The sequence below is a fragment of the Ovis aries genome, chromosome 5 (genome assembly GCF_016772045.2).
Source record: "Ovis aries strain OAR_USU_Benz2616 breed Rambouillet chromosome 5, ARS-UI_Ramb_v3.0, whole genome shotgun sequence".
In the NCBI taxonomy this organism is placed as follows: domain Eukaryota; kingdom Metazoa; phylum Chordata; class Mammalia; order Artiodactyla; family Bovidae; genus Ovis; species Ovis aries.
Window position 1 is genome coordinate 12,092,618 of NC_056058.1, and position 25,617 is coordinate 12,118,234.

Here is a 25,617-nt window from a genome sequence, read left to right on the forward strand (position 1 = left end):
CTCACATTGTGCTCTAAGATAGACAATATTATGACTGAGTTTTTGAGTTATGAGATTTTTCTGATGGTTGCTCAATGATTTATGTGTTAAACATGGAAGGGCTCAAGTCTCACTTGTGAAAAAAATATCTTATGAAAAGTCTTTAGGAAATTACAATTTTTGACTAAGTTTTAGATTTTTCTTTTTTTTAATTCTGTGATATTTTAAGATTCTTTCCTGAGACACTACTTTTCTCTTATATGAATGGCACTTACCTCAAACGTTTCTTGTGGTTTTTGTTCTGATAATCAATATCATGGTATTCCCAGATTTTATGCAAAATGGACAGTGAGGAATCACTCCTTTTGAATCCTACTACATCCTGTTCATTGGATATTTTTCCATAAGTATCTTGTGGAGCAACTGATTCATTAATTTTAAGTTGAATCTCGAAACCTGAAACAAAGTAGCAAAGGCACCCATGAGCAAAGGACTTTGGCAGTACAGCTGGTTCAGGACTTTGGTAATAAGCACACGGCCGAAATAGTGAAGTGATTAGGAATAATCCCAGAAGATGGAAACTGATGGTAGCATAGATAAGATATTACTAGGAGACTAAAACAAAAAGAAATGGAATGAAACACTCATGACCAAATACTACATTACGAAGACAAAATGTGGTCTTTCCCAAGAACAAGGAACAGGTGAGAGGACTGAAGAAAAGTCAAAATAGTAATCAAGGACTTCCCTGGTGGCACAGTGGATAAGAATCCACTTGCCAATGTAGGGGACACTGGTTCAATCCCTGGTCCAGGAAGATTCCACATGCCACAGAGCAACTAAGCCAGTGTGCAGTAACTACTAAGCCCACAAGCTGCAAATACTAAGCCCAAGCACTGCAACTAGAGGGCAGTCCTCACTCTCTGCAACTAGAGAAAAGCCCATGCAAAGCAATGAAGATCCAGCACAATAAAAAATAAAATTTTTTTAAATAAATAAAATAGTAATTTAAGATATCTGTGGAAGCTCAGCTTCCTCAGACAAAACAAAGCTTCATTTTGATTTTATGTTATTTTTCCCAAATGTAATATCCCCCAACCACATCAGGTATTCTTGCTTTACTGATGCTCCCCCTGGAGAGACAGTCTTCTCTCCACTGTCTCTAGGTCCTCCTCTTGTTTCCACTGTAAGATCAGATACGGTTTGTGTAGTGGATACCCTGTTCACATAGAAAGGTATATCGTGAGGGAAAACAGTGAGTTACCACATATATTTCTATGAAACAGAGCAAAAACTGCTCTTCTGATACTCTAAAGCAAGTGATAGGGATAGAATAGGATAGTTATACAGGATAGGATAGTTATGCAGAAGTCCCAGTAGTGGATTAGAGATAACGAGGGAAACCTAGAGAACTTTGAGAGACCAGTGGAAGTTCAGTTCAGTTCAGTTCAGTTCAGTCGCTCAGCTGTGTCCGACTCTTTGCAACCTCTGAATCACAACACGCCAGGCCTCCCTGTCCATCACCAACTCCTGGAGTTCACTCAAACTCATGTCCATCAAGTTGGTGATGCCATCCAGCCATCTCATCCTCTGTCGTCCCCTTCTCCTCCTGCCCCCAATCCCTCCCAGCATCACAGTCTTTTCCAATGTAGTCAACTCTTCGCATGAGGTGGCCAAAATACTGGAGCTTCAGCTTTAGCATCATTCCTTCCAAAGAAATCCCAGGGCTGATCTCCTTCAGAATGGACTGGTTGGATCTCCTTGCAGTCCAAGGGACTCTCAAGAGTCTTCTCCAACACCACAGTTCAAAAGCATCAATTCTTTCTTTCACTCAGCTTTCTTTATAGCCCAACTCTCACGTCCATACATGACCACTGGAAAAATCATAGCCTTGACTAGATGGACCTTTGTTGACAAACTAATATCTCTGCTTTTCAATATACTATCTAGGTTGGTCATAATTTCCTTCCAAGGAGTAAGCGTCTTTTAATTTCATGGCTGCAATCACCATCTGCAGTGATTTTGGAGCCAAAAAAAAATAAAGTCTGACACTGTTTCCACTGTTTCCCCATCTATTTCCCATAAAGTGATGGGAGCAGATGCCATGATCTTCGTTTTCTGAATGTTGAGCTTTAAGCCAACCTTTTCACTCTCCTCTTTCACTTTCATCAAGAGGCTTTTTAGTTCCTCTTCACTTTCTGCCATACAGGTGGTATCATACAGGTTTGACCACACAGGGTCAGACATTCTTGTGCCTGATACAAAGGAGGAACTAGTGATGTAAGCCTGAAATCAACTCAAAGAAGGCAGTCCTTTCCCCCCCCACACACTTTCCTTTGACAATAAAATTATAGCCCACTTAATCCTCAGTGCAGGGCTCCCTCATCTATCCACTTACATCTCTTGCAAGCATCTTATACTAATAAATCTACCTTTTGCCTATCAGTTTGCTTCTTGCTGTTCCTTTCACACTGAGATACAAAGACTCTGACCATCATTAAGTCCAGAAACCAGGTATGTGATCTCAGTTGGAAGACCATGGGTTTTGGCCAGGCTGAAGTTGCAGCTTCATGAGTTCAAGTCCCAGACTGGATTTTGGCCAAGTTCGAGTCCTGGCACATGAGCTCAAACTCTGGCACACGGGTTCAAGTCCCAATCTGAAGTGAACTTTTTCACCGGTGTGAGTTTAACTGCAACAAAATATCTAATTTATCTTTTAAGGGGATGGGGCAGTCTGATGAATAGAACTGATCTGATATTCACACATAGACCTCGATATTATTAGAAGCTGGTCCAGTACTCACAGACAGGATATGTTGTTCTCCTGTTGAAGATAAATAATCTCCGAATACCAATCTTAGGCAAGGTTACTCTAATACCATGTTAAAATGAAACAAAATAAGGCTACTTCATGATTTAGCCTAGGGGCAAAGTATTATTAGAATTTCCCCTGCTTTCTGTCAGCATCCAATCTAAAATGAACACCTGTGAACTAGGGTGACAGTGGCCCTCAAAGATTCCTATCTAAATAGACCAATGGAACAGAATAGAGAGTCTAGAAATAGACCCACATAAATATAGTCAACTTACCTTTGACAAAGGTTCAAAGGCAATACAGAAATACAGCAATTCAGAAATACAGTAGAGAAAAAAATAAGTCTTTCCAACAAATGGTGCTAAAACAACTACTAGACATTAAGGTACATTTAAAAAAAAAATCTTGACATAGACTTGCAAAAAATTAACTCAAAATTCACAGGGAGGCATACAGAGCTTTGGGATAACTGGGGTCCATCAATAGAGAGTAAAAAATTAGCTCAAAATGGATCACAAATCTAAATGTAAAACGTAAAACTATGGAATTCCTAAGAGACAACAGGGAAAAAAAGTAGATGCCCTAAGATCTAGTGATTTGTTAGATATGTGAAAAATAATCAAGGAAAACTTCACTAAATGGAGTTGAGAGGCCAGAAGAGGAAGTTTTCATCTAATTCTTTACAACATTAATTACAGGGAGAATTGTCCATCAGAGACCTCAACAAGAATCACGAATTATAATCCTAACAGGAAAAGATGTACATCACATCTCCTATCAGAAATCACTACTCCAGCAACTCAGCCACCATCACCATGAACTCTCACCTTTATCCAGTGGACTTTCATCCAAAACAACCTCTCCCAATTTCCTCCTTTTTCTCTACAAAATTACATTCTTCTCCATTGTTCTGTGGACTTGCCTATGGCTTTTGTTATAGCTTTCTTATCTCAAATTGCAATTCCCTTGCTATTCCCAAGTAAACTATTTTTTTGTTGGTAAAATTACTTTTTATTTTTAAAGCCAATAAGTAACCTGAAAAGCACAATTCATGAAAGAAAGAACTGATAAGTTGGTCTTCATTAATATTAAAAATTTTTGCTCTGAGTAAAACACTGTCAAGAAAATGAAAAGACATGCCACATACTTGGAGAAAATATTTGCAAAAGACATGTGTGATAAAGAACTATTATCCAAAATATATACAGAAGTCTTAAAACTCAACAATAAGAAAATAACTTGATTTTTTTTAAATAGGCCAAAGTAAGAATATACAATGGAGAAAAAGTCTCTTCAGCAAGTGGTGTTGGGAACACTAGACAGTTTCATGTGTATCAAGGAAACAACAACACACCCTCACATCATACACAAAACTATACTTGGCCAGAAGCCAGCATGGGAGATCCCATCCATGACAAGGTCATGCGAAGGAGACCTGACAAGCAAGGCTTCAGGACTCGAGGGACCCCCTGGACCTGCTAGAGCATCTACCCCAAAACCAAAATCTGTCTTACTATTTAATGCCTTTCACCAACTCTTTTGACATTAACAGGGGGTTATCCCTGACCACCTTTTTCTGGAAAAAGTCAACTTTGGGCTCTAGTTGATAAATCTCCTGGGCATAAAAGGAGTATTTCAATTTAAACCCCCTGTTAGCATTCTAGCTTACTTGGCAGGTTTATCCAGACTCTTGCAATAATGTTGAGCCAATGCTTGCTGCCAAATTCCCACATCCCTTATCCATTGTGTTCCTGGGAGTGCATACAGTTAAGATGGAGAAAAAACAAGTAGTAGCCTTAGCATTAGCAACATTAGACTTTGAGTTAATAAGTTCTTTCTTTGCTGTAACCTATTGAATCTTTGCTCCATAAAAATGTAACTCTGTACTTTAAGGGTGACGCGGGCTAAGGAATTTAACGAAAAACATTTCAAGGGAAAGTAAGTGTTTTAGCCGACCAACCTTTATCAAAAAGGGGTCATAAAATGTCAACAGGCCTCCGGGCAAGAAGATAATGTACAAAAAATAAGACCCTTGTTTATGAAATGGTATGCAGGAAGAAACCTGGTATCGATAAAAGTTAAAACTGATGGAATGTTGAGCTGACTCTGCATTTTTCACTTTGCTCAATGTATAACTCAGGGTATAAAAGTTCCCTCTGAAAACAAAGTGATGGGCCTTGCTCACCAAAGCTTGGTCTCCCCGTGTCATTCTTTCTCTCTCTTTCCCTTTCCTTTTCAGGTTGATCCCCTGGAGCGCAGGGGCCCTCTGAGTTCACTTTCTTGCCTGGGCTTCTAAGACCCACTCGAGAAGGTGCCCAAGGTGGGGCACCTTCAGCTACTTGAGAGGCCGCCTGTGGCTTCTGTGAACAGAGCAAGTCCCGTGCTGGGGCTTTATTGGCTTTCTGCGTAAACCAAGGAATATCAACCTCTTTCTCTCCTCTATTTTCAGGACTAGAAAAGGTCAGTTTTCATGCCAATTCCAAAGAAAGGCAATGCAAAAGAATGTTCAAACTACTGCACAATTGCACTCATCTCACATGCTAGTAAAGTCATGCTCAAAATTCTCCAAGCCAGGGTTCAGCAGTACATGAACCGTGAACTCCCTGACGTTCAAGCTGGTTTTAGAAAAGGCAGAGGAACCAGAGATCAAATTGCCAACATCCGCTGGATCATGGAAAAAGCAAGAGAGTTCCAGAAACACATCTATTTCTGCTTTATTGACTATGCCAAAGCCTTTGACTGTGTGGATCACAATAAACTGTGGAAAATTCTGAGAGAGATGGGAACAAGACCACCTGACCAGCCTCTTGAGAAATCTGTATGCAGGCCAGGAAGCAACAGTTAGAACTGGACATGGAACAACAGACTGGTTCCAAATAGGAAAAGGAGTACGTCAAGGCTGTATATTGTCACCCTGCTTATTTAACTTCTATGCAGAGTACATCATGAGAAACGCTAGACTGGAAGAAGCACAAGCTGGAATCAGGATTGCCGGGAGAAATCTCAATAACCTCAGATATGCAGATGACACCACCCTTATGGCAGAAAGTGAAGAGGAACTAAAAAGCCTCTTGATGAAAGTGAAAGTGGAGAGTGAACAAGTTGGCTTAAAGCTCAACATTCAGAAAACGAAGATCATGGCATCCGGTCCCATCATTTTATGGGAAATAGATGGGGAAACAGCGGAAACAGTGTCAGACTTTACTTTTGGGGGCTCCAAAATCACTGCAAATGGTGACTGCAGCCATGAAATTAAAAGACGCTTACTCTTTGGAAGAAAAGTTATGACCATCCTAGACAGTATATTCAAAAGCAGAGAAATTACTTTGCCGACTAAGCTCCATCTAGTCAAGGCTATGGTTTTTCCAGTGGTCATGTATGGATGTGAGAGTTGGACTGTGAAGAAGGCTGAGCACCGAAGAATTGATGCTTTTGAACTGTGGTGTTGGAGAAGACTCTTGAGAGTCCCTTGGACTGCAAGGAGATCCAACCAGTCCATTCTGAAGGAGATCAGCCCTGGGATTTCTTTGGAAGGAATGATGCTAAAGCTGAAACTCCAGTACTTTGGCCACCTCATGCGAAGAGTTGACTCACTGGAAAAGACTGTGATGCTGGGAGGGATTGGGGGCAAGAGAAGAAGGGGACGACCGAGGATGAGATGGCTGGATGGCATCACGGACTCGATGGACTTGAGTCTGAGTGAACTCCGGGAGTTGGTGATGGACAGGGATGCCTGGCGTGCTGCGATTCATGGGGTCACAAAGAGTCAGACATGACTGAGCGACTGAACTGAACTGAACTGAACTGAATATAAACTTGAGATTTACCTTAATAATGATGTGTCAATATAGGTTCATCAACTGTAATGAATATACTACTCTGGCAGAGGGCAGTGCATTTATGGGAAATCTTTGTACTTGCCAGTTAATTTTGCTGTGAGCATACAAACTGCTCTAAAAAAAAATAGAGTGTACTGGAAAAAAAAATCCATGTCTACTGAGAATTCAGAACATTACTTTATTTGGAAATAGATATTTGCAGAAGTAATCAAGTTAACATGAAGTTATACTCGATTTGGGTAAGCCCTAAATGCAATGGCTCATGTCCTTACAAGGACAGAAAGATGTAGAGACAAAGGACAAAGGCCCTATGAAGATGGAGGCAGAGATTAGAGTGATATGGCTACCAACCAAGGACTGCCAGCAACAACCAAAAGCTAGGAAGAGGCAAGGAGGGGTTTTCTCCTGAGCCTTCAGAAGGATCATGACACCTTGATTTCAGACTTTCTATCTCTTGAAATTTAGAAGAGTAAATTTCACACTTCCTTGGCAGTACAGGTGGTACAGAAGACGCCTGCCAAGGCAGGAGACACAGGTTCGATCCCTGGTGCAGGAAGATTCCACATGCCATGGAGCAATTAAGCCCATGCACCACAACTACTGAAGCCCTCGCACCCTACAACTACCAAAGCCCTCGCACCTAAAGCGTGGGCTCCCCAACAACAGAACCCACCACTGTGAGAAGCCCATGCACCCCAACAAAGAGTAGCCCCACTCACTGCAACTAGAGAAAGCCCAAGTGCAGCAAAGACCTAGCACAGCCTAAATAAATAAAATAGTTGTCTAGCTACAGAATAAAACTGAGGAGTAGAGGTAGAGGAAGTTTTTTTTTAAAGTAAAAGAATAAGTTTCTGTTGTTCCTAGCTACCCAGTTTGTGGCACTTTGTTATGAAAGGCCTAGGAAAATAGAACAGCCTGTTGTCATGGACCTACCCCTAAATCATTCAACCTAAGTATATAAATCCTATAATATTTACTTTCTAACACACTGCATTGTTCCCCATGACATGTGTTTCTCCCTCACTGCCCCAAGGAATAAACCCAACTTGTTAAACTGGTGGTCTTTGGGTACAGGGAATTAAGAGCAGTAAAATTCTCAAAAGGTCTCAAACCACCAATTTTCTCCCTGTCCCCCAAAGTGACCCCTGAAGCCTGTGCCCACACCATACACACTTAATAAGCCTCCTTGAGGATTCTGACCACAAAAAAAAAAGGAAAAGCAGGTTCAATATATATGTTTATTTTCTTTCTTTTCCTCATGTTAATTTCATATTTATCTTCTCCATTACTGAAGCGTTTTGAATACAATGACATCTTATTGTCTATAGTATATATTCAAAAGGGTTTGATACAAATTCATCCTCAAAAAAAAAATGCTTAAACAATGAAAGAATGACTGAATAAAGAAAAATAATGCTTTCAGTACCCTGAGAGAAAGTGAATACTTTACAACCCTGAGAAAATGAAAACTCTGCATTTAGTGCCAGTGGCAAAATGGGTAAGGAAACTTTCACTAATTCTTTTGCTTGTTTTATATTGGTGAAATACTTTAACAATACACATGTTTATTTTCATGGTGAAGCCACTAGATTCCACTAGCTCCTTGGGATCAGTGACCATGTCTGTCTTATTTAACAATTTATTCCAGTTTCTCAACCCAAATCCTAGAACACGGGCAATTTATAAGATAAACCTGTTTTCTAAATAACATAACATTGGAGGAATGTTACCATCCTTACCTAATGAGGCCAGGTTCCGAAAGTTTTCCAGCATCACATCTCTGTAGAGGTTTCTCTGAGAGAGATTCAGCAGAGCCCACTCCTCTTGGGTAAAGTCCACAGCCACATCCTCAAAGACCACTGTGTCCTAAAACATTCCACATACTTTTTTCAGAAAGGTACCAACTCCCCCAGCATGTGCAGGAGGGTGAATGAGGCTGACAGTACTGGGGAACTGAGAATCAACTCACAGGAAGTTCAAAAGATTCTTTTCTCCCAAATATCTACCCTAGGATTCAGTCATCAGATCTTTCTCATTCTATCTAAGCATCCTGACTGATCAAATTCTGTCTCATAGATTTAACAACAATTTTTAAACACTAAATTTATCTTTCCACTGTTTGATGGTGACCAGTTCCACTCTTACAATAATCAAAAACATCCAGAACATATTGCAGAAACGAGAGAAATGCTCTAAAAATGAAATAATTTCCACATTGAAAGAAGCAAAAATCCCTTGTTAGAGGGACTTCCCTGGAGGTTCAGGGCTTAAGACTGTGCTTTCCAACGCAGGGGATGTGGGTTCAATCCTTGGTTGAGGGCCTAAAATCCCACATGCCTTGGGGCCAAAAAACCAAAACAGAAAACAGAAAAAACAACTGTAACAAAACATTATACTGTAAAATAGAAAAACTATTGTAACAAAAAAAAACTATTTAAAAAAAATATCCTTGTTACAGAAACAAGTTCACCTGCTGCCTTATTCCCCACCACAGCAATCAGCACAACACAAAACACTAATATAAAATTTGGATGAGGTTTAAATCCCCAAGAGACAAGGACCTTTTCTTTTTCTTTTTTCCCTCCATACACCTGGAGCCCAGAAGTCAGTGAGAAGCACAATATTCAACCCAGGCCCACAGTCAGTCATATTTTCTTACACTCTAGGCCCAGGAGCTGTAAATTATAGAACATGAACTAAAATCAGCCTATCACCTGTTTATATTAATTAAAGTTTTACTGGAACACAATAAAACATTTATTTATACACTGTATATGGCTGCTTTCACACTAAAATGGCAGAACTGATGGGAAATCCCTGTCAGTCCAGTGGTTAGGACTCCACGTTTTCACTGCTGAGGGCACAGGTTCAATTCCTGGTCAGGGAAATAAGATCCCACAAGCTGCCCAAAACAAACAAACAAAAAACAATAAAATGCCAGAACTGAGTAAAATAGAAACTAAGGCCTAAAATGCTTACTATGTGACCCAATGTAGGAATAGGTTGTTGATCTCTGCTCTAAATTTAGGATATAAATAACCTGATGGAATTTAAATATTCTTTTGGAGAATTATTAGCTCTTACTTACCTGTATCACATTTCTCTGTAACTCAGCAGCTATTCTCTCTTCCTCCATGTTACCTTCATGAAGAAAGACAGAGTATTGAGATGTTACAGCTGAGACAGGAGAAAGAAGACATGAGAATCTGGGTGTCCCCACAGTCTCCACAATCAAGACTGGTTCAGCAGCACATCTGTTATGAGTGATCATTCTCCTCAAAACACACACACACACACGCAAAGCCCCTGCATACCCAAGCAAACACACACTGATCTTGTGAGAAAATGGAGCAAGAAAAAAAAAATAATAATAGTAACTTACTTACAAAACAGAGACTCACAGACATAGAGAAGGACATTATGGTTGCCAGGGGGAAGGACAGGGGAAAGGGATAATTAGGGAGTTTAGAATGGACATGTACACACTCCTATATTTAAAGTGGATAACCAACAAGGGCCTACTGTGTAGCACATGGAACTCTGTTCAATGTTATGTGGAGGCCTGGATGGGAGGAGAGTTTAGGGAAGAATGGATACATGTATATGTATGGCTGAGTGTCTTAGTTGCTCACCTGAAACTATCACAACACTGTTAATTAGCTACATCCCAATCCAAAATAAAAAGTTTTTTTTCTTTAAAGTTGGAGCAATTTTATCTCCTCCAGAGCTAGAAACAGTCCTCTCACTCTTGTAGATCATTAAGGAAAAAAAAAAGGTTTAAGAGTCCATTTTGTAAGTGAGTCAGCCGGAGTCTAAAAAATTTGGCTGTCAATCTGCCCATGATAATGAAAACATTAAAGATATAAGAGCATGCCTTCAGTAGTAAGAATATACATTCCATCTCAAAGGAAAGTGTGACTTGTACACCAGATCTCCAGGGGTTCCAGACCCAATATTTATTTCTGCACTGCCTGGCCAGCCAACATGCATTACTACTCAATCTCTAACTATGAGATCTTCCTCCTCCGAGGGCTGCAAGGTCTCCAAAACCTGGTTTTTGAGAAACAGCACAACTGACTGAATTTTACATGCAGGTGGCAGAGATGACATCTCATGTTAAATTTTGCCTGTACAGGAGATATAGTCACAGCATAACAAGAACACCTGAAATGAAGTTGGCATATGTGTCATCTCTGACAGTAGCATCCACAGCACTAGTGCATGAATTTCAAATAGTGAAAACACAGCAGTCTCTCTCACTTCAGTGGACCATATATGTATTGTAGAGCCAATAGAAACTTCAGTCACTTAGACATGTGCTCAGTGTTATCCAATTAGAAAGCTAAGGGAGGGTGTGTATTTACCTTCAAAGCTAAATGCCCAAAGAGTGTGTTTCTGAACATATACCTTATAATATAGTTGTCAGTGAGGCCCCTACGCCCTAACATTACTGGGGTCTAGCCTAGAATGCTGTTGGGCACACTATGGAGAGTAAACAAATAAAGTATTCCCTTCAACTGTTTTATCTTTGAGCTCCTTCTCTTTTTTTATTAACTTATTTTTAATTGGAGGGAAGACTTTTCAGAGTCCCTTGGACAGGAAGGAGATCAAACCAGTCAATCCTAAAGGAAATCAACCCTGAATACTCATTGGAAGGATTGAGGCTGAACCTTCGATACTTTGGCCATCTGATGCAAAGAACCAACTCATTGGAAAAGACTCTGAGGCTGAGAAAGATTCAGAGCAAGAGGAGAAGGGGATGAGAGAAGATGGATGTCAGCTGGATGGCATCATTGACTCAATGGACATGAGTTTGAGCAAACTCTGGGAGACAGTGAGGGTCAGGGAAGCCTGGCATGCTGCAGTTGGACACAACTTAGCAACTGAATGCTTCCCTGGTAGCTCAGCTGGTAACGATCTGCCTGCAATGCAGGGGAGACCTGGGTTCGATCCCTGGGATGGGAAGATGCGCTGGAGAAGGAAATGGCTACCCACTCCAGTATTCTGGCCTGGAGGATTCCATGGACTGTACAGTCCATGGGGTCACAAAGAGCTGGACACGACTGAGCGACTTTCACTTTCACTAGTGACTGAACAACAAATGCTTTACAATGTTATGTTGGTTTATTCTATATATCAATGTGAATCAGCTACGAATTACATATATTCCCTCCCTCTTGAGTCTCCCTCTCACCCATGTCCATCCCACCCTCTAGGTTGTAACACAGCAGCAAGCTGAGCTCCCTGTGCTATACAGCACTTTCTACTATCCGTTGTACACATGGTAGCATATATATGTCAATGCTACTCTCGCAATTCATCCCACCGTCTCCTTCCTCCACTGTATCCACAAGTCCATTCTCTACATCTGCATCTCTATTCCTGCCCTTGAGCTCCTTCTCTTGACTAAGCCCTATGTCTTCAACAAGGATGCTCCCCTTAAGGTCCCTACCTCCTGCTCCTTCATCTCATATTTATTTAGGTAATATTTGCCCTGTCCAACTATGTGCAGTCATAGGAGACACAGCACTAAACAAAACAGAAAAACCCTAAAGTACTTGAGTCTTATAATTGTTTTAAGGAGGACCAGTAAATTACCAAAATATTATCAGGTGATGGTATATGCTATATAAAAATATATCACGTTATAGAGATAAGGAGATACACGCACATTTATCTTTAGCAAGTCAGAACCACTTATGTGACAGGGTAGAAGCAGGAAATTAAAACAACTGTTTTAGGATTTCCCTGGTGGTCCAGTGGTTAAGAATCTGCAGGGGACAGGGGTTTGATCCCTAGTCCAGAAAGATTTTACATGCCACAGGGCAACTAAGCTGTGCACCACAACTACTGAGCCAGCACTCTAGGGCCCTCATACCGCAACTACTAAGCTCACACGCTGCAACTACTGAAGTCCACACACCTAGAGTGTGTGCTCTGCAATAAGAAGCCAACGCCATGAGAAGCCCACGCACTGCAAAGAAGAGTAGCCCCCACTCGCTACAACTAAAGAAAACCCATGCTTGGCAATGGAGACCCAGTGCAGCCAAAAATAACTTTTTAAGAATAAATAAATAGAACAACTGTTTCAAATAACACAAAAAATCAATGGCTGGTGTGGCACATACATTTATGCACAACTGACCCTCAAACAATTGCAGGGGTTGGGGTACCAAGCCTCCAGCAATGGAAAATCTGAGTTTAACTCATAGTCAGCCCTCAGTATCCAAGGATTCAATCAATGGCCCATCCTGTATTTAATAGTGAAAAAAAAAAATCTGCATATAAGTGGACACATGCATTTCAAACCTATGTTGTTCAAGGGTTAATTGTATTTATAAATATCATCAGTTCCTATAGAAGAAATATTAGTAATTATAGGTTAACCATTGATGTATAATGGCAGAAAAAGAACCACATAAAGGTGTAAATATATATATATGACAAAATTAATGATATTTTTTGGAGAAGGAAATGGAAACCCACTCCAGTACTCTTGCCTGGAGAATCCCATGGACAGAGGAGCCTGGCAGGCTACAGTCCACAGGGTCGCAAGAGTCAGACACTACTTAGTGACTAAACCACCACCCATGATATTTTTAAAAACTTAGAAAAACTAAAATGGCAATACTACCCAAAGCAACCTACAGATTTATTGCCATCCCTATCAAATTACCCATGACATTTTTCACAGAACTAGAATACTAAAATTTTTATGAAATCATAAAAGACCCAGAATTGCCAAAGCAATCCTGAGGAAAAAGAATGAAGCAAAAGGCATAACCATCCCAGGCTTCAGACTACTACAGAACTACAGTAATCAAAACAGTGTGGTATTTGCACACACACACACACACACACAAAAAAAAAAAAAAAAACAGGCACACAGATCAATGGAACAGAATAGAGAGCCCAGAAACAAATCCATACTCCTGTGGTCAATTAATCGTCAACAAAGGAGGCAAGAATATACAATGGGTAAAAGATAATCTCTTCAGCAAGTGGGTGCTGGGAAAGCTGGACAGCTGCATGTAAATCAAAGAAATTAGAACACACTCTCTCCCATGGGAAAAAGGGAATCCTACTACCTGTTGGTAGGAATGTAAACTGGTACAACCATTGTGGAGAACAGTATGTAAGGTTCCTTAAAAAACTAAACACAGAACTACCGTATGATGCAAAAATCCCACTCCCGGGCATATATCTGGAGAAAAGCAATTCAAAAAGATACACGCATCCCTATGTTCAAAGCAGCACTATTCACCACAGCACAACAGTGAAGTCAGGTAAACAACCTAAATATCCATCAGTGGAGGAATGAATAAAGATGTGATACATATATAAAATGGAACACTACTCAGCCATTTAAAAAAAGAAAGGAATAATGCTATTTGCAGCAAAACGGGTACATCCAGAAATTATCACACTAAGTGAAGTAAGCCAGAAAGTGAAAGACAAATACCATATGATATCACTTATATATGGAATCTAAAATGTGGTGCGAACAAGCCAATCTACAAAATGGAAAAAGACTCAACGGATATAGAGAACAGATTTGTGGTTACCAAAGGGGAGAGGAGACAGGACAGGGATGGACTAGGAGTATGGAATTAGTAGATGCAAACTATAGAATGGATAAACAACAAAGTCCTATTGCATAGCAATGGGAATTATATTCAATATCCTGGGATAGACTATAATGAAAAAGAATATACTACATAAAAAAAGACTAAATATTACATGTGATAAATATAATTCACATCAATAGAAAAAGATCATATGACTTATCCCCTTCAATAGAAAATAGTGACTTATGTCTATCAATACCCATTGATGATAATAATTTAACCCACTAGGACTAGAAGGAAATAGGCTTTAATTAGAAAATATATATATTATCTACAAACACCTATAGCAAACATCCTATTTAATAATGAAATGACAGAATTCCCTCTGGGATCAGGAACAAGGCAAGGATGCAATTTATATGCTTTTCTACATTGAACTGAAAGTCCTGGGAAATGCACTAAATAAACAAAAATGTAAGACACAAGGAATAAAAAAGAAAACGCTAAAACTGGCATATGATCACACTTCCGGTGTGAAAATTTTTAAAAATCTATGGATAATTGATCAACATTCAGAGCAGCAACTGGCAAACAGGGGTTAAAAAGATACTAAGTAATCAGTTCACTAGTATGTACCTGAATATAATGTAGCAAACTAACTCCCACAATCAAAGAAAAAGAAAAAACAGGTTAAAATCTATCTCTTGCACCTAGAAAGGAGATGCAGACGGAGTTAAGCAAACGTCACCCCGCACTCACCGAACAAACCGAAATCCACAGACAGGCGCAGAAACGAGGTGGAGGCTCAGGTCCTCGTGACCCGAATGGCAAGGATGCTTGTCCTTTCCGAAAGGAGAGCAGAGGATGCTTTTGGAGGCCGATTAAGCACGAGAATGGCCCTTCAACTCTTGCCTGCAGCCGATTCACCGCGACTGCTGGACCCTCACAGAGTTCCTGATTCAGTGAGTTTGGGACCAGCCGCGGCTGCTACAGACCCCGGGAGGGGCGGGGAGCCCAAGCGGCAGCCTTTTGACCACAGATCCCAAGGCCGAGTTCCCCACCTCCCGAGCACCAGACTTTGGGCCGCCTGGGTCGAACTGGATGGGAAAATTTCTATCAGATTTAGACAGAGATGCAAGAAGACAAGGCCGCCCGCTCGCGCACGCGCAGAAGCGTGCTGCTGCTTCCGGTTTCCGAGCCACGTACAGCGTAAGGGGCGGGGTCTCGGGAGCTGGGAAATTTGGGATGGCGGTTGCAGCTTCCGCCATTGCAAGCGGAGAAGTGCTAGTTTCCTCCAGGGAAAGACGCGTCGGGGTCTTGGAGCCGGGTAAGCCGAGGACTTGGCGTTGGATGACGCTGGAGCAGGACCAGGCCTGTGGCGGGGCTTGGTTGACTAGGCCTGTGGGGCGGAGCTGGGACGCGACCAGGCCTAGGGGCGTGGCTTAGTTGAATATTCCCATGTGGGATCTTAGTTTCCCAATCAGGGATTGAACCTCTGTTGCCTGCATTGCAAGACAGAAATTAACCACATGCTTAACCACTGGACCACCAGAGAAGTCCCGAGGTGGTAGGTTTTTGCTGAGCCCGTGTATAACTTTCCTCCCTGCCACCGTGGCTACTTTGTTCAGGAGCCCACTGGGGAGACGAGCAGCTGGAAAAGGAGGCTTACTGGTATCCACAGAACCAGTTATTCTATTGTCATAGTCACTCTGCAGATACAGAATGGAACCCCCACCCCAAACTTTATTTGCATGTCAAGATATTATGCCACACACATACACCAAGAGGGTGTGAATATGTTTAAAACTTACATTACAAATGGCCCTTGGGTCAGCAAGGTAAAATAACTCTGCTTGTGAGTTGCCATCAAACATCCAGTTTTTTAAGACACTTGAGACATATTCTCCACCATTAATTTCTCTCAGTCTTCCATGGACCTTTCTTGAAGCAATAAAAAGTTCTCAATGGTGGGATTTACCAACCATATGTTTCCACCTTCTCTCCCACTCCGTCTTTTTCTCCCAACCTTGCCTGTCTCTCTGCTGCTGCTGCTAAGTCACTTCAGTCGTGTCCGACTCTGTGCGACCCCAGAGATGGCAGCCCACCAGGCTCCCCCGTCCCTGGGATTCTCCAAGCAAGAACACTGGACTGGGTTGCCATTTCCTTCTCCAATGCATGAAAGTGAAAAGTGAAAGAGAAGTCGCTCAGTCGTGTCCGACTATTTGTGACCCCATGGACTGCAGCCTACCAGGCTCCCCCGTCCATGGGATTTTCCAGGCAAGAGTACTGGAGTGGGGTGCCATTGCCTTCTCCGGCCTGTCTCTCTGGGACCGTTAATACTCAACACATCTTTCTCAGTTCTTCATCCCCACTAATCTATTTAGATGGGAACTTTTGACTCAATGAAGAGCCACTATTAGGTTCACACCTGAAAGATTTTTTTTCCCTTTTTTAATCTCTCAGGCTCTGATGTCCTAATATACTAATTTATATTGGCTTCCCTTAAAGACCCTCCACTCATGTTTCTCCGACTCACTAATTAGTTCAGTTTTCTGATTTACTTTTCTCAATAACTGACTTCTCATCTACAGATGTGGGGGAAAGAAAGATTATAGACCCATATGAATCAGTATAAACCCCACAATGCCTCTGCAATTGCACAGTTCTGGCAACCCACTCCAGAATTCTTGCCTGGGAAATCGCATGGTCAGAAGGGCCTGGTGGGCTATATACCATGGGATCGCAAAAGAGTCAGACGTGACTTATCAACTAAACAACAACAATCTCAAAGAACTAGAGGCACTATGATCTATTGTTGGAGATTTCATAGTCAAGAGCTTACTCATTCCTTGTACTAATCTCTGAAACACTCCTATCCTCTTAAAAAAATATAAGGGGAATTATTTTGTGGGGAAAAAAAAGGGTTATAAATTCTATCATGTGCCCACATTTCCTGTGGCCCCCCAACCCAACTGCCATTCTGGCTTCTTTTCTTCTGAAATCAGCATACTTTACAGTAGTAGGTCTCTGTTCAGCTTTCTCTAGTATTCCTCTACATCCTGACTCCAAATACCTTTTCACTTTAGTATGACAAAACAATACACCTGGAAGTATGATGTCACAAGGCTTCACTAACATCCCCTCCTACTTCTTCCAGTTTCTCAACCATAATCTCCAAGCCTTTCAACCTCCCTATTCTTCTACTTTGAGTCTAGGTGGTGGTGTTGTTGTCCAGTTGCTCAGTCCTGTCCAACCCCATGAACTGCAGCATGCCAGGCTTCCCTGTCCTTCACCAGCTCCCAGAGCTTGGTCAAACTCATGCCCATTGAGTTGGTAATGCCATCCAACCATCTCATCCTCTGCTGAACTTTTATATTCACCTGATCTAACCTCCCCTCAAGAGAAATATTTTTATCTCTGGAAAACTTTGTTATCTAAAGATATACAGTTTCTGGGAATTCCCTGGTGATCCAGTGGTTAGGGATAAGTGCTTTCATTGCAGGGGGCCTGGATTCAATCCCTGGTCATGGAACTAAGATCTTGCAAGCCTCCCAGCCAAAAATAAAGAAATAAGACACAAAGTTTCTGAGGATAAATTATAATTAAATCAGATTTAGTAGGTTAATTGTATAGTTCATGATGTAACACTGAGAAACAAGTCCTCACACCAAACTGAGTAACAGCTATTAAAAATTCCCTTTCCTGGGGACTTCCCCAGTGGTCCAGTGGTTAAGAATCTCCCTTCCAATGCAGGGGATGCTGGCTCATCCCTGGTGAGGGAACTAAGATCACACATGCTGCAGGGCAGCTAAGCCTGTGCGCCAATACTAAGATCCAATGCAGCAAAGTAAATACATCAATATAAAGTAAAATAAATTTTTAAAAATTCCGTTTCCTTTTGCTGAAAGACAACTTAGTTCAGTTCAGTTCAGTTCAGTTCATTTGCTCAGTTGTGTCCAACTCTTTGCGACCCCATGAATTGCAGCATGCCAGGCCACCCTGTCCATCACCGACAACTCCTGAAGTCCACCCAAACCCATGTCCATCGAGTCAGTGATGCCATCCAACCATCTCATCCTCTGTCGTCCCCTTCTCCTCCTGACTTCAATCTTTCCCAGCATCAGGGTCTTTTACAGTGAGTCAGCTCTTTGCATCAGGTGGCCAAAATATTGGAGTTTCAGCTTCAACATCAGTCCTTCCAATGAACACCCAGGACTGATGTCCTTTAGGATGGACTGGTTGGATCTCCTTGCAGTTCAAGGGGCTCTCAAGAGTCTTCTCCAACACCACAGTTTAAAAGCATCAATTCTTCGGCGCTCAGCTTTCTTTATAGTCTCACTGTCGCATCCATACATGACCACAGAAAAAGCCATAGCCTTGACTAGACAGACTTTTGTTGGCAAAGTAATGTCTCTGCTTTTTAATATGCTGTCTAGATTGGTCATAACTTTCCTTCCAAAGAGTAAGCGTCTTTTAATTTCATGGCTGCAGTCACCATCTGCACTGATTTTGGAGCCCAAAAAAATAAAGTCAGCCACTGTTTCCCCATCTATTTCCCCATGAAGTGATGGGACCGGATGCCATGATCTTCGTTTTCTGAATGTTGAGCTTTAAGCCAACTTTTTCACTCTCCCCTTTTACTTTCATCAAGAGGCTTTTTAGTTCCTCATCACTTTCTGCCATAAGGGTGGTGTCATCTGCATATCTGAGGTTATTGATATTTCTCCCAGTAATCTTGATTCCAGCTTGTGTTTCTTCCAGCCCAGAGTTTCTCATGATGTACTCTGCATATAAGTTAAATAAGCAGGGTGACAATATACATCCTTGATGTACTCCTTTTCCTATTTGGAACCAGTCTGTTGTTCCATGTCCAGTTCTAACTGTTGCTTCCTGACCTGCATACAGGTTTCTCAAGAGGTAGATCACGTGGTCTGGTATCCCCATCTCTTTCAGAATTTTCCACAGTTTATTGTGATCCACATAGTCAAAGGCTTTGGCATAGTCGATAAAGCAGAAATAGATGTTTTTCTGGAACTCTCTTGCTTTTTCCATGATCCAGCGGATGTTGGCAATTTGATCTCTGGTTCCTCTGCCTTTTCTAAATCCAGCTTGAACATCTGGAAGTTCACGGTACACGTATTTAGGATTCCTAAAGCTTATTGTGAACTGTGCACTGTCGCCTTAATTATCTGCCTCCATGATATGACTATTCAATTATGCACCCAAATTTGAAAGCAATTGTCATTTATGTAAGATGCATGAACTACTGAGGAAAGCAAACCTCCGAGCCAATCTTGGGCCACAGCCCCGCCATGCGGGTCCGGATCCTGCGCCTCAGTGCCTCTCAGCGGAAGGAAAAGGGTATAACTCCCGGATCCGGGACTTTAGAAGCAGTGGCCTCTAGGGCCCGCCCAACCTCCGAGGCCCCAGCCCTTAGGCTGCACGCGGGCACTGGAAGTGCGCCTGCGCGTTTGTATTTGCGCGTGGGCAACGCGGAAGGTCTGTTATTTGTGTGCCCCGGCTCCGGTGTGAGGTGAAATTTTCGTTTCTCTCGTCTCGTCTCTGTGTGGTCAAGCAGGAGGGGAACAGACCCAAGAGGAGGCTTGAAGTCCAAGGACAGTGGCCTCGAGGGCTGACCTGGCCGCCCTGGCTTCCCGCCGGTGCTGCGGGGCGGCGGCCCCTCCTCCGAGAGCTCGGACCCACTCGGCCCGCAGGAGTCCCGGCGGCAGTCCCGGGAGGAGGCGGGCCGGGCCGGCCTACTCTCCATCCGCGTGGCTCCCGATTTCACAAGCCTCCAGAGCAGCCTTTGGGTCCTTCCTCCGCAGGGAAAAGAAATAGCATCTCTGTCCTTCTCGACTCCCCGGGTCCCGGTGGGCTCTCGGTGGCTTTACTCCGGCCGTGGTTGTCGATCATTGAAGTTTGGTAAGTCATATTCCGTTGGAAAGAGAAGAAACCTTTGTAGGTTATTAGGGAGCACGTGTGTTTGATCTTAATAAGAGTAGGAGTGAAGGCATTCATATAAATAATAAATTTACCATATGAGAGCCCCGTAAAGCCCCAAACCTTCAAAATATAGAAGCCTCTGGGAAGGAAGCCAATCGAGGCTGTTTTCCGTTAGTAGCTGCCGTTGGAATTGAATTTACGTAAGAAGAGTTTTGACGGGTAGATTTTTATTCTAGGTATTCATATAGAATTTCTCTTTCTTTTTTTTTCGCCCGTGCTGCACGGCTGGAGGGATCTTAGTTCCCCCACCAGGAGGTGAACCCTGGCCCACGGGATTGACAGTGCGGAGTCCTAACCACTGGACCACCAAGAAATTCCCTCATCTTGAAATTTTTATCTTAAGAAAATTTGTGGTCAATAAAAGGAATATCCATGAATCTAAGTTCACTAATTTAAGATTTTGTCTGTCATTTTATATATATATAAAATGATGAACCATTTAATGGTAAATTGCAGACATTGACTTCTAAGAATGAGGACAGTTTCCTACTAAGAACAAAACTCCGTTGTACATCCAAGAAAATCAAAATTTCTCCAGTTTTCCAAAAGTATATTTTATAGTTGTCTGGTTTTGGAGGGAGCTGGATTCAAATAAGGTTTGCACCTTGCATTTAGGTTTTACATCTGTTTTACCGAAAACATTTGCCAGTATTTTTGGTTCCTGCAGTCCAGGAGATTTATATGGAAAAATGTTGGCATTCCCATATGGTGATGTTTTCCTTTAATTTCATGTAATTGTGTATCTCATAAAGTGGACATTGAGTCTAGGGTGTGTGTGCTGTCGTGTCTGTGTCTTTTGCGTCCTCATGGACTGTAGCCCACCAGGCTCCTCTGTCCATAGGATTTTCCAGGCAAGACTACTGGAGTGGGTTGCCATTCCCTCCTCCAGGGGATCCTCTTGACCCAGGGGTCAAACCCAGGTCACCTGCCTTTGCAGGCAGGTTCTTTACCACTGAGTCACCTGGTACAGCCAGTAGTATCTAATACAAATGTAATGTGATTTAAAAAATTTTAGTAGTCAAATTAGGAGAAAATATACATGTGAAGTTATTTTTAATAATATGTCATAGCTAACCCAATTTACCCAGTTATTAATATATAACTGTTGGTGAAATTAATGACCAATGTAGCTTATAGAAAGTTATTAGTGAGAAATTTTACATTTCTTTTGTACCAAGTTGTTGGACTCTGATATGTATTTTACACCTAAGCTCACCTCAGTATGGATGCTAAATTTTTATTAGAAATTCCTGATCTGTATTTAGCTTTCAGAAAATTGACTGTTGAAAAAAAATATTTGGGGAAACCCAGATTGCTCCAAACATACTGAAAGATTTTTTTAGTAACTGAACAGTTTTATTTCTAAAATTTAATTAAAAGTGAGTAAAATGACAAATTCAGCCCCTCAGTCTCACTAGCCATATTTCGTACTCACAATAGCCGCATAGAGCAAGACAATGACTACTGCGTTAGACTGCAGGTTTAAAGACTTGAAAATTTCCCAGGTGATGTGTACTTCATGTTCTATCACCTCAGGAGGCACATAAATGCAAGTCGTCCACTGTGTATTAGGAGTGCAACGCGTTTAGTTAAGGTACCCATCTCTGTCTCGCACAGTCACATCTTTCTTGGTGGTAATCTGTAGGTGATAAGCTTCCCAGGTGGCTCGGTGGTAAAGAATCTGTCCACAGTGCAGGAATGCTGGTTTGATCCCTTTGTCAGGAAGATCCCCTGGAGAAGAAAATGACAACCCACTCCAGGATTCTTGTCTGGGAAATCCCATGAACAGAAGAGCCTGATGGGCTAATCTGTGGGGTCACAAAAGAGTTGGACATGACTCAGCAACTAAACCACAACAATCTGAGGGTGATAACTTGGCAACAGGGGAGTAATCTGTTGCCCAGCCCTTTCACCCAGTGGTTTTAGCATCACTTGTTGCTCTTTACTTCTACCTATTTTTACACTGGGGTCTTGAAAAGTGCTTGTTGTTGTTGTTGTTTCTAATTCTCTTTCTTTTTTTCCAAATTTTTCCATTCTCTTGCTGTCAGTCTTTTGTAAACAAGAGCTTTCTCTCCCCACGTACCCTGCCTTCTCTATTTGTTTTTTCCCTTTCACGGTTTCACAACATATTCCCCTGTTTCTCTTTCATTTATCATATTATAAACAGATGCTGTTATTTGATGCTCAGGCTCTCCCAAACTTGGTCAAGAGTAGTCCTTTTAATTTGATTCATGTGTCCTTTCAACACATCCCTATAAGTCTTTGAGCGTCAATTCCCAGGTCACTTTGAACTTGACTGTTGCTGCTTAGTCACTTGAGTCATATCCAACTCTGTGTGACCCTATGGACTGTAGCCTGCCAGGCTCCTCTGTCCATGGAATTCTGCAGGCAAGAGTACTGGAGTGGGTTGCCATGCCCTCCTCCAGGGTATCTTCCCAACCCAGGGATCAAACCCAGGTCTCCTGGCTGCATTGCAGGCAGATTCTTTACTGCTGAGGCACCAGAGAAGCCCCAAACTTGACTGTTAAGAGACCATAATCAGTGATTTCTCCAAGAAGCCTGTTTCCTTGTAGACACCAAGGTCTGTATGATACATGGATTCAGTGTTCCTGGGGTTTAATTGTGTCTAGGCCTTTCAGTGGATATCTAAAATCGATATTTTCAGGACTTTTCTGGTGGTCCAGTGCTTAAGACGCCATGCTGCCACTGCAGGGGGCACAAGTTCGATCCCTGGTTGGGGAGCTAAGATCCTACATGCCACACAAAGTGGCCAAAAATGTAAATAAGTAAGTTTTTTAAAAAATATTTTTAAAAAACTTACTTATTTACATTGGATTCGTGTCAATGATGGCAAAACCAATACAGTATTGTAAAAGTAAAATAAAGTAAAAATAAAAATTGTTTTTAAATAAATAAATAGGCAGTCCAAGAGAAAAAGAAAGAAGAAAAGAAAAAAAATATTTATAACTTTATATCCTCCTTTCCATATAAATTATATTGTGAACGTACTCTTATATTATTATTCTTCAAAAACCCAATTAAAATATATCTTTTCTTACATCATATGTTCATACTCATATTCCTAGTAAAAATTTTGGGCAACCCAGACCTGCTAAGTTAATCGTTTCCTGCACACTATTTCGTGATCACTGTCCAGTCATATTGGAGAATTAACAATAATCTTAGGAGTTCAGGCTTTTGAGACAGAGTAACCTCGAATCAGGCTCTGGCTCACCACTTCCTAAGCGGTGATCTTGGACCAATTACTACTGCTGTTTGCGCATGAATTGCCTCAACTATTGAATGACAGTAAGAATAACTTGATAATCATATGAGCTTTCAGTGTTTCCAGTACATAATGGGTCCTCAGTAAATGACAATTATTTATATTCATGTCGTCTACAGTTTCTAATGACTTTCACATAATATATAATGGCCGTCTTCTACAGAGCGATGACTAATAAATGATGCTTGATGACAAATCAGTAATGCCTACTGCTTAAAGATTGATGGCATGAGGCAAGACTCCCACTACTACTTAATCGGAATTGAACTGTCTTGAAGAGACTTCGGGAATAACATGTATAAGGCAGATTTCACTGTCAGATTCACAGATGCCAGCCCTTGATTTTTTCCCTTGTGGCAAGTACTTGCTGATGCTCCTTTCAGAGACAGTTCTTTACTGGCCTGTGAGCAGAATGTCTTTGTGGTCTGGGTCTACATAGTCCTGCTTCTGGGCTGTCTAGGAGGGTGCTTAAGTATATAACAATATCCTGTTGTGTAAATCCTGGGACTTGGGGAGAGAAGGGTAAGTCTGCCCATTTTTGTGAGAGAAGTTCTGCTTAATTACATGATGAATTATCACTGTTAGCCAAAAAAAAAATAAAAAATAAACAATTTTACCTGTCTAGACTTTATCTGTAAAATGAAATTACATTATTAAACTTTTTTTCCTTTTTAGCAAAATCCATTTCTAATTTCAGGTGAGGCAGATTGTAGGGCATTTTATGGCAGCAGTGTGTATGTGTTTACTTAGAATTAGTGTGGGGTGTTTCCAGGCTTGTGAGTATGGAAACTGTGGGCAGCCTGAATTCTCAGGTTTTGTTTCTTCTCCTTAAGGCTTTCTCGGGAATTTTTCTGTCTTTATGAAGAGAAGTCAGAAGGGGAAAGGACTCTGACTGGATGTCTGACAAATTATTTTCAAGTGAGTAGGAAATTTATTCTATTCTTTTAGAAAAGCACGTTTCTTCCTTCCAGGTAGATGTGTTTCCTTCTAGTGAAACAGAGTTTTTTATTCCAACAGAACCTGCTTAGGGACTGAGTCCAAGTTAAATTTCCTCAGATCTTAGGGCCTTTCATTTACATAAGAGAATGATACCATCATCCCAGTATTTACTAATTCAATCCGATCATCCATGCTGGTTCTGTGCCCTCATTTTGCTATAATAGACAGAGAGCTGACATGTGATTCTGAGAATTTGTGCTGTCACTGGAGGAGTGATGCATTTCCAGCATTTATTGTCTATAATGTGCTCAGAACTATTGCTAATCCTATCACTAGAGAAAATTAAGACCAGAAGAGGTCACAATCTAGTTGTGGTGAGATACATCGTTAGGAGAGAGAGAGGTACTCTTAAGCTACACAATTGGATGAGATCACTATGAATATGTCCAGGTAGAGGGGAGAAGGGGCTTGAGGACTATCAAGCCCCAGGGTTGATGGTGGGAGAACACGAAACCTGTCTAGGCTTTGGGTCTCCCTTCCTCTTTTTCAAGTGCACAACTGATGGAGATGGCAACTGCCTGATGCCAGGATGTTTGTGATGGTGTAGGATCTCGTGACCTTTGAGGTCACAGACTTTACAGTACAATGGCTTCCTCTTGAAAAATGAAGATCTGTCCGTTGTACTGACTTTATTTTTTCTAGGATAAAAGGCTTAGGACTTAATTGTGTATATAAGCTTGAGCTTGGGTTTTAGGCAAAAGATAGGGAGTCTATTTTGTGAGAGAGAGAGAGAGAGAATGTGAATATGTGTGCGTTTTAGTTTTATTTTGAAGTTTACTGGTTTGATAAAGTTGACATGAACATTTTGTTGTTTCTCAAGTTATACCTGAGAGTATTTGGTATCCCTGAAGAGCAGACTCTCGGCCCCTTATTTATGGAAGTATTTGTCATCCCTTACATGTTAGTCTTATATCAGGCATCTTCCTCTCAGAGCAGGGCACCAGTTATGCAGACCTCGTCTGATCTTTCAGGTAGAACTAAGAGGAAAGCTGAAGAAAATGGAAAGTTTTCCAAGAGGGGGGAAAAGGCTAATTATTTATTTATTTGGCTGTGCTGGGTCTTCATTGCTGTTCGCAGCTTTCTCTAGTTGTGACAAGTGGGGACTGCTCCTTGTTGTGGCGCACAGGC

The 25,617-nt window shown here is 41.5% G+C and overlaps 2 protein-coding genes across 24 annotated transcripts in view; one reads left to right on the plus strand and one right to left on the minus strand.

Annotated features, from left to right (window-relative positions):
* LOC101109964 (zinc finger protein 699) overlaps positions 1–15,386 on the minus strand; it is a 32,647-nt gene extending 17,261 nt beyond the window's left edge. Inside the window, exons 1-4 of the mRNA XM_012177858.5 lie at positions 14,961–15,386; positions 9,722–9,774; positions 8,373–8,499; positions 255–435 (exon numbers count right to left, since the gene is read on the minus strand). Coding sequence (XP_012033248.3) covers positions 255–435; positions 8,373–8,499; positions 9,722–9,769 — 356 coding nt within the window. The 5' untranslated portion in view covers positions 9,770–9,774; positions 14,961–15,386. The remainder of the gene's footprint in view (positions 1–254; positions 436–8,372; positions 8,500–9,721; positions 9,775–14,960) is intronic.
* Positions 15,387–15,419: 33 nt separating this feature from the next.
* The window catches only part of LOC105615213 (zinc finger protein 561), a 35,888-nt gene continuing 25,690 nt past the window's right edge, over positions 15,420–25,617 (plus strand). For 10 of the 23 annotated variants that reach the window (XR_009600621.1, XR_009600622.1, XR_009600619.1 and 7 more), the window contains exons 1-2: positions 15,420–15,528; positions 24,324–24,408. Coding sequence is in view for 3 of the 23 variants with exons in the window: in XM_060415454.1 (XP_060271437.1) it covers positions 24,387–24,408 (22 nt within the window). In the remaining 20 variants the exon portion in view is untranslated. Of the gene's footprint in view, positions 15,529–19,309; positions 20,124–24,323; positions 24,409–25,617 lie in introns of all 23 variants that reach the window. The other 13 variants (XR_009600629.1, XR_006059845.2, XR_009600631.1 and 10 more) reach the window with 3 other exon arrangements.